The 12,267-nt window shown below is 42.7% G+C and overlaps 1 protein-coding gene across 1 annotated transcript in view; it reads left to right on the forward strand.

Moving 5' to 3' along the window:
• LOC122412542 (probable serine/threonine-protein kinase dyrk2) overlaps positions 1-12,267 on the forward strand; it is a 193,927-nt gene that overhangs the window by 149,859 nt on the left and 31,801 nt on the right. Inside the window, exon 3 of the mRNA XM_043422146.1 lies at positions 8,749-8,904. Coding sequence (XP_043278081.1) covers positions 8,749-8,904 — 156 coding nt within the window. The remainder of the gene's footprint in view (positions 1-8,748; positions 8,905-12,267) is intronic.

Raw genomic sequence — 12,267 nt, forward strand, 5'->3', positions numbered from 1 at the left:
AGGAGAATCGCCGGGAAGAGAGAAGAAAAACGAGGCGCAAAAGTTCGACCTACATGACGATGTATTTTTAGCTTTTTATTTGTTTATCTTTTCTCCTTTTGAGTCACTGCTGCGCGAATCTCCCCAACCCTTTGTCCCCTTTCGCACCTTTCCTTCTCTCCCGAGCCTCATAAATCTTCTGATAATCCGTTTAGTCTCCGCTTTTATATAAACCTGACGAACCACTTTATGATTACGATCAATGAAATTATTTCCGTTTTATTTAACACGCTCGTATTATTGGCGCGTTATGTAGGAGCGTTAACTCGATAAACACGAGCTCAAACTTCAACGTGCTCGAATTTATATCACCTCGATAATTTAATTCTCCCGAAAGATAAGTTTACCTGGCTCTTCATTTATATTAATAGGAGCAACTCCACCCTCTGCAACCGCTCGACTTCCATCGAGCTAATTATTCGGACATAGTGACAAAACGTAACGCGATTGAAGTCGAAACTTTGTTAGTCTCGACCATTCTACAACCTCCCAGCCCCAAATTCTCCTCGCAGCATCCCCTTTTTCCACTCTGCCCATGCTCCTGCATTCACTCAGCTATTTTTTTAACACTTTCCAAAATTCGATTCCTCGGAGCGGCTCACGCTTAAATCCCATCGAAAATCAACCTTCAAAACTGCTTCTGAAGCTCGTTCTCGATTTTTCGAGTCACGGGAACACACGGAGAAAACGAGTCCGAAAATTACTATCTCAGGGGGATTGCAGCATTAATTCAAAGAGCAGTAATAAAAATTGCTCTATCGACAACAGTAAAAAGACCAAAATATACGGAAAGACTTTTATACGAATATTTCGGATGAATTTGCTAGAAAAATTTGCTATGTTTTATAGCAGCGCTGTTCTATTACATTTCACCAAAGTGCATATAGTAATTTTGATGCCGAAAGCAGTTCTCTCAAATTTTACTATGTACGACAGGCAAAATTTAGGTCTGCTGCGACATTCTTACATCGAACAATGTATCGATATGCGAATGTCACTCGTGTCTTTGGCGAAATGTTAAAAATTGATGAATTGGACTGGACAAATTGCTTGAAATTTTACAATATGTGCCACTGGTTAATTTTCATGTTTATACTCGCAATTCGCCTCATATAATTGGTGGGCACATGAATTTTGCTGTTTTATTGAGCAAAATTCAGTGCGGTAAAAGGAAAAATACGAAACTATGCAATTTTTCGTATACCACAGAGAAACGACTGCTATGTTATCTCCTCAATTTTCATCAAATCATTTCATTATTTACTATGTTTTTAGTCAAAATTCGCTCGGTATTCATTTTTGATATAGTACAGCACGCTATTTACTATGAACTGTGGTAATGGTTCCCCAAACTTTTGCATTACTTGACACACTCTGTAGCGATTATTATTATAATATCGATGTAGTCCGACGTTACTATAAAAACAGTAATTTTTGCTATAAAAGTCTCTCCGTGTACTCGTGCCTCTTATTCAAAAGACTCAAAAGTCTTTTTCTCTGTAAGCAATGCTTGTTATATGTATGGTAAAATGTCACACGTATTCGATGCATATTCGTGTATTTATCATAGAATTTACTATGCTGACAGTGAAAATTTGTGATTTACAATAAATTTGTACTTATCGGTAAGTGCTAGTCTGACACGATGAACGAAAACAAAACGAAATATAATTCTGACGTGCATCACTTTTTGCTATCCGCATAAAGCTGTTTAGAATTGAAGGGAGGAAAAATGGTAAAATTCAAAAAATACTGTGCTGTTCGTAATCGGTGGGTAAATGCTTTGAAAATTTTTGAAAAATAATATATTTATCAGTACACAAAAGGAACTCGGTTTCTCCGTGCACGATCGGTGTCTTCGGTCCCCCTCGAAATGTAAATAGCTTAATGAACATGGAGATACTGCTGGCGCAATCTAGTCGGAGCACTCTCGTGATATGATATCTCCGAAAATGATGGAAACCGGTAGCCACAGCAGATCGCGGATCGGATTTGTTGGAAAGGTTGCGCATTATTCAATGTTAGTGAACTCGGACGACCGTGAATTTAAGAGTCTCGGTTCCAGTGACTCATTGTCGTTGTTCGTACGTTCGCGGGGAGCGGGCGCGAGAGAATAAAAATGTCGTAACGGTTTGTGCGGGATTTTCGAAACTGGTTTCGTCCCTCTTTCGTCCCTTTTCTTTTTTCATATCGCGCGCGGGCATTTCTCGCATATCGCGGACGTAGCGGTAGTTTAATTCAGCGATTGTCAAAAGAATCGAGTCCTCGAGATAGCAACGGTTCGAGATTTCCTTTTATTTTCACGCGATCGATCAAAACTCTGATTGCAAAAATCGTCGTCGTTTCTAATCGCAGAGACGAACGAATTTTTTTCTCCCAAAATCCTCATCATTTCCGTGACATTTTGTGCCAGCAATTGCGCATTTTTTCAACTCGGAGATCGTAGAAGCTATAAAAAGAAGTTTGTATCTTAAACTCTTGGTCGAAGCTCGACTGAAATGTGAGATCGAAACTGCGAGAAAAACGGTTCGTACAATTGTAATTCTTCGGGCGCGTGTAACGAGGGAGGCCGCGCACATGGAATGGGACGAGGAATTCACGGAAATGTCCAAGACGCGATGTACCAGGACAAAGCACGTTTTTCCTACGCGTGAATTGACGATCTCCCACTCCGCGAGAGAGCCGTTCCTTCATTTCTTTCTTTTCCTCGCCGCTTCTCCCTCCTTGTTTTTCACTTCACTCGAAGAGAGAGGCTCGACCGAGTGATTGATCGCGCGAATCTCTCGTCGAGAGTCTTTTGAATTGCGATTGCAATTTCTGTTTACCAACGGCGGACGTGAAATGGCTATCGAATTATTGCGGTGATAGAGTAACAGCAAGAAAAAACTTGGAGGCACGAGAGTGAGGAAAACAATGATAAAAGAATTTTTATTGTTATCACATTCTCGAGAATCCAACCCAAAAAAAAAACAACTCGCTCGCCTTTTTTCAATTCTTTGTCTGAAAATATAACCGAACGAATAAACAGTCCGAAGAACTCAAAATTCTCTCAACACAAAATCAACGCAAAAATATTCATTCTCGAGAATCCAACGTGAAAAAAAAAAAACAACTCGCTCACCTCTTTTCAATTCCTTGTCTGAAAATATAATCCAACGAATAAACAATCCGATGAGCCCAAAATAAAGAAGCTTGCAACGTTGGAGTCCAACGAAATTAACGAAACGCAACAGAATTTCAGAGTTTTCACATAATTTCGTTTCACTCCAACGTTGCGAACTTCAGTCTCATGAAAAATTCAAAATTCACTCAATCGAAAAACAACTGAAAAAATTTCACTCATCCATCGAATCACCAGCTGATTCACGCGGTTTCACGTTCAATCAGAACGTTTCACGTTTATCGTAAATTCTATGAAGACGAAGCGCGCGCTCGCAGTTAATATAATGCTCTTGCAATAGGCGAACTCGGATAGGAAACGCCAAGTATATAAACGGTATATCAATCGCAAATGCGCCAAGTTATATCGATCTGATAAGAGATCAGATTCAGGTATGCGAGTTGTCTCTCGCGGGCCAAGATATGTGTACATCCATTTAAACATTAAAAAGAATACATACACATGTAGAATAATGCTGTATCGGTTTTATACAGCTATTCACGCGAAGCTTCGGACCGACAGATTTATCGTGATCGAGATATACGAGAGAGGTGATCAGTGCCCCGGTCAACACACGGAAGTATCGTGCACAACTCTCCAACGTACAATAATATCGATCTCCACCACCACGACGAGGAGCAGTAAGAGCGAAAGATCGTGTAGTAATTTTGCCCTGTAACATCGCTGCATAAAGTCGCTTCGCGAGCTGCACACGCGGGGGAATTACGGTACTTTGCGATATGCTTACTTTAATTACGATACGACTTCTTAATCCTGGTGCGAAACTTTCAAGTTCATGAGATTTTGACATTTTGTTAATAGGAAAATGGAGAAGTCATTGAGGTTTCGAGTACTGTTAAAATCGATCGTGGGCTTATTAGAAGCGATTTGTCCGGGGAGAAAGTCAGCGAATGACGCTGAAGTTTCGAACGTTCGAGTCCAACGAAATGATATGAAAAACTCTCGAATAATTCCAGTAATTCTCCAATTATTATGACACTGAAGTTTGAAGTTTGCGACGTTGGAGCCCAACGAAATGATGTGAAAAAACTCTCCAACCATTCCAGTAATTATCCAATTTTCTTCCCTGACGAACTTGAAGTTTGTAGTTTCCACGTTCACCAATGATTCGTGGAATAAAAAATTGGCGAATTGCACATTTTTTCGCTCATTTCGTTGGACTCGAACTTTGCAAACTTGAGCGAGCATGTTTTTTCGTAGCTTCGTCCAGGAGTTTTCGTGTTTGGGACTGAGAATTTAAGTTTTATGTGGATTCCGTTGGGAAGGCTGTGAAATGTTGCAGAGATCGAAATTTTTCAGCTCAACGTGTTTATCAATGAAAATATCCGGTACAAAAGTCCTAAGAAATTCTCTCGAGACGTTGGCGAGCTACTCTTATTGTTAGGATTCTCCGAGAGAGGCAGCAGCAGGTTGGCAGGTGTCCAGGTGCGGATCTTGGGATGCATCTGCCAACCTGTGAACTCGTTGTTTTTCTACGTATATTTTGCTACTCTCTTTTTATTGGGCCTCCATGTTTTCTCTCGACTCCACAAGTCCGGCCGCAGAGAATGAGACCGGGCGAGAAAAGTCTGAGAACCGAATAATTCGAGATCCTGGGGATCGGGAGCCAAGATCTTCGTCTTTTTACCATTGACGTCGCATGGCGCGTAGGAAACTTGGAATGAAATAAGGATCCATTGACGAAAAGAGTGGGAATTTGTCCCGGAAGGAACCCATCGAAATATCAGTTGGCTGAATTTCGTGTCGCGATTTTAGTTCGCGCGTTTCAATGAAAGTCCATAAAATTGCATTTTCTATTAACAATGAAAATGCGAATGGGGATTTCCACAAGAGAGGTGTGGAGTTTCGAGTGTTTGCGCGATATTTTCGTTCTAAATTGGCAAGGATGATAACTGCCGAGTGCTCCAGGTCCGAGAGGTCAGGGCGCTCGTCTCTCGATCTTTCTTCCTCGCCTGGTCCTTTAAGCTGCTTTGGACAGTGTTCCGTCGCTCTCTCTGTATTTAACGTAACCAGAGGCTTCTCCTCTCGTTTCTTGTTGACTCGAGAGGCTCTTGAGACGTCGAGCGAGGCGAGAAAGAGGTTTCTCGAATGAATATTGTGAGAGGCACACCCGGAGTAAACTTTGATACGAGGATCACCTGCGTATGAGATTTTTCTTTTTCATCCTTCTTTTACACTTTTTTGTTGAGTTGTTCGCGAGAAAAATATCGGGCGAGGGAGAGGCTGCGTACAGCTGAAACGTCGAAGGCGAAATTCTCGATATATACACAAGCACCTGCCGCGCTGAGCTCGTGCTTTCGCTAAAAAAGCCAGGTGTTCTCGATCCCCTTTTTCGAGCAAGCGACTTCGCGAATGTACATTCGACCGAAATAAATCTGTACGAAATCCCTCGCTCAGAGAGTAACAACGAGGCAAATAAACAACAACGAGATAGAAAAAACTTGCACCACTCGCGTCTCGCTTCGCGCATGTGTCTAATGATAGAGGCCACCAATCCTCCATCGTCCTCGCGCGCTTATCTTTTTTTCTCCCTTTTTTAGACTCTCGCCCTTTTCGTTTTCTTATAATCTCACCTTCTTCTTTTTTCACGCGTCCCACTCCCATGGCTCCGTACCACGAATAACTCTTGTTTTCTCTTATTTTAACCACGTTTTCTCTCTCCTCCCTTCGCCGTACCAACCTCCTGCCGGCTTCTCGTCATCGTTTTCATCTTAAACTACGCCAGCTGTCCCTCCGCTTTCACCGTGAAACGAAAAGATCTAGGGATTTGCTTTTGCCTTTATTTAACCTCTTATTTACACCCACCCGGTTTCAACGGAAAAGCGACGAGAGACGAAACTGCTGCGGGGCTCGCTACAATTTTTTTCATCCCGAATAGCGATACCGAGCTCTTGGATATTTCATTTTGACACTTTTTTCTCGTGTACCAGCATTATTTGGAGCTTCCGAAATTCTTATCCCGTCTAATCTTCGGTCCAAAGTAAAATACCAAATAGAAATTTTACTTGCGAACTTTACTGATGTGAATTATTCGATCTTAAGATCAAATTAGCGAACAACTTCATAATGAACAGTAAACTCGATTAAATGATACGAGAGCGCAGCGAAATGATCGTTTTATCGTTTCCTTCGATAAAATGTATTGGAAAAAATGAAACTTTCTTGCACAGCTTTCAAACCAGGGAAGATTAAAGCGTCGTCGTCCCCCAACGAACGACCACAAACATCAGCTCGTCCAATAAATCCCTGAATAATGAAATTTTCTTGATTGAACGTAAGCACACCATAGAAAATGAGGAGAGAGGCGAACAATCCCGAGATCGTTGAGAATCAATAAGCCCATTTTTGTCCCTGAACAAATCACCGTAGAGTAATGAGAGCGAACGGATTTTTTTTCAATTAATTAACGATGATGCTTGTCGAGACAATGGGAAAGATTCTGCTGGGCGAAGGGAGCGGAGGAGCCGTAAGATTTTCGAGGCAGGGAGGGGCGAGCTTGATTGGCTTCATTATAAATCTAAGAAAGTGAGAGAGGGTGGGACGATACTAATAAATCTCGTGGATTCTTTCAACTTCCCCACTCCCTTTGTTCCCTCGATCACACACAATACCTCGTTCGCATTTAACGAGACGAACGCGTAAGAGAGCGAAACGTGCAGGCAGCAGCGAGCAGGAGAATATAAATTGAGAAGAAAATGGATCTTTCTTCCTCGCGCGGTTATAACGAAAATGAGATAAATAACGAAAATGGAACACAAAGTCTCGGGGCTACGTGACATTTTTCTACGAATCTGCGACACTTATCGAGACTCCTCGCGACGATAACGTTTTTGAGAAATCTAGAGGTTAAAAATCTCTCGATCGATAGTGCGATAAGAAAATCGGGGGAAAGACTTTACCCGGGAGAATCGCGCGAGACAGTGATGAGTGAAGCCTCGCGTTGTGCTGGTCAAATGCGACTAAACTTCAATAACTTTCTTTCGAATAATTCATCCCTCTGAAAACCTCAACGAGACCGTAAAATATATATGTTTCTTTGAATTCTCCTGAGCGTGTGGACCGAACATGAGAACGTACGCGAGCATCCGAGAAATTCTGGTCGATTGCCTGGGCCTCGATCACAAGGAGATTAAATCACGTTCCAGAAAACCAGCGACGAGACGAGCTGCGTAATATTCTCTCAGATAATCGATTTGTCACGAAAAATAAATTCGCGTTTAACTTGTCCGACGATCGAGCACTTAATGCGACATATAAAAGCGTCGTAATTCCTGGATAAAGCGTGATCCAAATTCCAACCTCCAGCTCATCCGCCATCAATCCTTTCGCCCGTTAATTAGAAGATTCTCCGAGTCGAATCAGTGCCAAATGGAATGAGTGCTGCACACTCACCATTCGTAGATAATCGGGCTAGTTTTGCCTCCAACATATTTGCATTCGGAGGATCGTTCCAAGGTCCCGAAGAACGCGGGTACACCGTAACATCTGCGAGCATCTGGTGTCGTCGCGCACAACTTTTCTTGAGTATACATATACACGCGTCGACACGCATACGAGTTTCTCAGCTGCGGGACAATTCTATTGTCACTGTTATATTGTCATGAAAGACGAGACGCGAGCTCGCTTAATTGTCTCTGTTTCGCTCGCGCGTCATTTGATGCCGCACGACGGGGCATTGTTAAGAAAGGAAAACATGAGAAAAAAATAAGCATTTCCCTGATGCCAGGCACACATCCCTCAAGCGGAGAGTCTCGTTCGAGTGTTTGCGAATAATTGTCGTTGTCATTGGAAAACATGTAATTGGGACGTGTCCCCTTGAAATCTCAAACGTGAGGCTGTGTTCCGAGGCTCGAAAATGGGGTGAAAATTCGTTTCGAGAGACTCGGAGATCGCTTTGTCGTCGCGGGGGCGTATTTCCCCTTCGGGGATGAAATTAGCCCCGTAACTTCCGCTTTTAAATGTTGCCTTTGTTTCCTCGACCCCGGGAATCGATATGCTTTCATTCATCGCATTAACTACTGCGCGCATCATTTACGACGAACGCACGTGCTCCAAACGCGATGATAAACAATCTCGGAGCGCTTCGTATCTTCCCCTTTGTCGGTTTTCCCATTTTTTTCTTCCTCCTTCCGACTTTATCCTCCTCATTAACGAACCACCCACGCCATCCTTTTGTTGCGATATCGAACGCGGCGCGAGTTAAATAATAAATGTTGGGCGATCGCGATGTTCCAATCGGTCGGGATTTTGACACGACGATCTTGACTGGGAGGAAGAAAAATCCGGCTATCAATAGTCGAATTTTTTTCAACTCCCTTCAAATTGATTATCACACTCGATTTTACCCGCAGATTCATTCATTCGTGGAGCGAAAATCTTGAGGATTGATTAATTGCAATCTTTTGCCAATTTTCAAGTGTCGAATCAATTTTGCAAGGTTTTTATGCGAGCGGCGCGCGAACCTTGAAAACGATGGATTTAATATCGCACCATAATAAACGAGGCTTTTTCGTTTTATTTTATTACAGAGTCCAGGAACGCTGCACAAGGATGTCGGCGGTGGTGGTACGAAAGTTAGCGGCAAGCCGATCGGTGGCGTCGGCTCCGCAACCCTCACCGCCCTTTCCTCGATCAACAACACCTCCAACGGCAACAGAAACAAAAATAATCCAACTTTTCACGAGGTACGTCATCATTCGATATTTAACCTTCGTCAGACTCCCGGAAAGTCGTTAAACTGTACGGAGGCCGGAGCTTCGCAACCGTTTACCAGCAGCGCTAAGAAAACAACGAATTTAACAACTTAAAATCCTTATTGCCGGGCTTGAATTGCACGTGCATCGTTTTTGCTCCGATTCTTTCGCGTTCTCACTCCGACAAAATTATACCGTACAGCTCGATGCAGGTGCGAAGTTACCAAATTCAAGGTCTTTCCTTCTTCAACTTTATCCTTTCTCCTCTTTTCTCCCTTTCGTCCTCCTCCGATATTCCGTTGACGAGTGTCATTAAAATGGTGCACAAAATGAATCTTCGACCACGAGAAGACGCGTAAACTTCATTTTTTTCTCCAATTTTCTTTTTTTTCCAATTTTCCATGTAATTTTCGCACGTTTATAAATTCCTCCTGTACAAGGACTCGCGGAGTGTTCGATTGAATTCAGTCACGATCGAGAGGCATATCTGCTGCACCGAGTTGCGAGTAATCGCGATTCCCTTTCGCGACTTACGTAAACCTCGGAAAGAACTCGACGAGAGTGTTTCTCCCTCGCGCCCATTAGCTGCATCATAGACTTCTCGTACATGCACACACACGAACACACATAAATATATGTTGATGCGGGAAGACTCGCGCGAAGGCACGCGAGGAGTCTCAGGCCACGAGAATGTGTGTCAGAACGATCATGACGTTTCAAGGAGATTCGAGAGACTTTCCGGTCGTCGCGACCTTAACTCTTTGCGTGTGCATATGAAAATAATCATTATAGAAATAATGATAATCGAGGAGGGATTATTAGCCTCGCTCGCGTCCCCCGGTCGATCCAAGACTGGTCCTTTTCTCTCGAATCCTTTTTTTCTGTGGGGAACAATTCGTCGGTAACAAAAGAACGGTCTCGGCACTTTTCGTCTCGACAAAAAGTCGTTTCTCTCTAATGCATTCGATCGGTGATCAGCCTCGTTAACGATTGAATTCGAAGCCTCAGTCCGAGCTGACTGAGAATTGGATAGTTTCGTTCGGAATTTTTCTCAGGGCCATTCGTTGCTCTGGCAGTTTTCAAATAAATTGATGATCTTCCTCCGACGTATGATAGGAGCGCAGAAACAGGAGTTTATTTGTTTATAAACGTCGAGAATAATTTGACGTATGAGTGCAAAAGAGCGAAAATCGAATCACGTATTCCAGACTCTTTGCGAGAGCGCCTGCTGCTGTGAGCGATTAAAAGCAGGAAAATAATTCAGCCGCGATAGGAGAAAATATCCGGAAACTTTCGCAGCTTATGATGGAAGAGCGTGAGGTAGAAAGGGGCTGAGAGAGGAAAATGAAGAAAGAGAGAGAGGAAGACATAAATTGCGCAAGACAAGAGCAATTAGCCTCACGAGTGTATTTACGGTATTAGTCGTCGTCGCATCAGAACTCCACCGAACTTCCATTGCATCGCTCGTTGCATGTGTAAATATTATTTTCCTCCCCGCAGGACAAACGTACGCGAGCAAATGCACGCGTTTGCATTTATGTTTATGCACACATTCCTATATCTGTGTGTGATACGAGCGCACTGTACTTTCTAAATTCACGTATATACGAATTAGTCTCGAGTCGAGTGCCGGATTTAAAGATGCATTTCGAACAAAGCCCATACTCCGAACGACCTACGTGATTGTAAGTTTGCAAACGCTTTTTATGAGCCTCAGCAAAGCGAAGTGGGAGGGTCAACCAAAAATCTCAAGTTTGAAGCCGTGGAGTCCAACGAAATGAGGGAAAAGATTTGTAACTCACCAATTCACGAATGACTTACGTTGGAAAACCACAAAATTCGGATTCGGCAGGGAACAAAGTTGGAGATTTACTGGAATTATTCGAGTGTTTTTTACATCGTTTCGTTGGACTCCAACGTTGCAAACTTCAGCGTCAAATTTCCAAGTTGGAAGGTACAATAAATTTGAGACCTTTTTTCAAAAAAAATACGATCACCGTTTTTGAGGTATTTTTGTACTTATGCACATGAAAATGCAGGTGAAAATTGGGCTTTTTCCATTTTTATGTGTGTTTTCGTGTGCACTTCGTATGCGAATTTTTCACGAAAATCCGTCATTTTTTTCATCAAGCATCCTCGAATCTGAATTTATGATCCCTGAAAAACACGCTTTCGGAAGTTTTATTTGTAACTGAAACGCGTCACATCTGCGATGTTATTTATATGCAATATTTCTTGTACGCGGCGTACCTCACCGGCGTGGATCGTGCATCGCCTACAGCTCAGTTCGTAATACATCGCTAATATTATAGTATAACCAATCTACGTACAAATATACATGCCCGTATAGTTACGCGGGAATACGATGCACTGCTTGCACTTGGATGCATACTGCAATGGACTTGCATTATATACGAGATTTCCTCGTTGGAGCAGCTCATAAACGTCCTTTCTCGTTACACAATTTCCCACGGGAAAGTCATTTCTGACGTGAGAAATGTCAAAATCGCATTATTTTTTATCTCCTTTCGAATACGAAGAAACAGCAGGATGGGGAGTGAGATAAATTTGGGAAAAAATTCACATTTTTCGTGGTTATTTGGGACTGAAGTTTGAGGATTCCGTGATAAGGCAAGGTAAAAGAATTTTGACGAGGAAATTAGTTGAATGATTGGTCCAATTGTTGAAGAATCGTCGCAAATCACTGGGGCAGATCGTTGAGGAAATTTTAATCGCGACTTAACACGATTATTCTATTTGCACGTCGTAAATTCATGGCTCGTATGCAAAGTGCCACCCACAAAAACCGATTTTTAAAGCCGTGCCTCGTCCAGGTGGGTGGTGAAGGTTTGAGCGAAATGAAAATCGTAGGAAAAGCAGAGCGAGAAGAAAATAACGACGGAGGCGAAGCTCCGGAGCGTCCGCGGCGGTGGGAAAGGCGCCGATTCAAAGAGAGACTCGCGGCCACGAGTCCGTTTGATCGGGACGAGTTATTTTTTGCAATTCAATAGCAGGTGACAAACGACTCGGTTTGTCATGGAACGCGAACGTCAACATACCGTAATCGGACTTCAAACGTATATCATAAGCGTTGCGAGTCTCTCGCTCGATGCTAAATCTCAACACGAATGTTTCTTTTCACCTCGACACGAAACAAGAGCTGTTATTACTGTCATTTTATTCGCTATTCGCACAGCGACGTTCCTCAGATCCATCCAATGGAATATTCCCAAAGGACCCAATTTTCATTCAGTTTGTTCCACGATCAAAATTTCAGTAGCCAGACCATTTAGTTTCGATAAACTCATCCGTTCTGTTAATTCGACAGTCAATCATTTCTCCAACCAACGTTTT

The sequence above is a fragment of the Venturia canescens genome, chromosome 6 (genome assembly GCF_019457755.1).
Source record: "Venturia canescens isolate UGA chromosome 6, ASM1945775v1, whole genome shotgun sequence".
In the NCBI taxonomy this organism is placed as follows: domain Eukaryota; kingdom Metazoa; phylum Arthropoda; class Insecta; order Hymenoptera; family Ichneumonidae; genus Venturia; species Venturia canescens.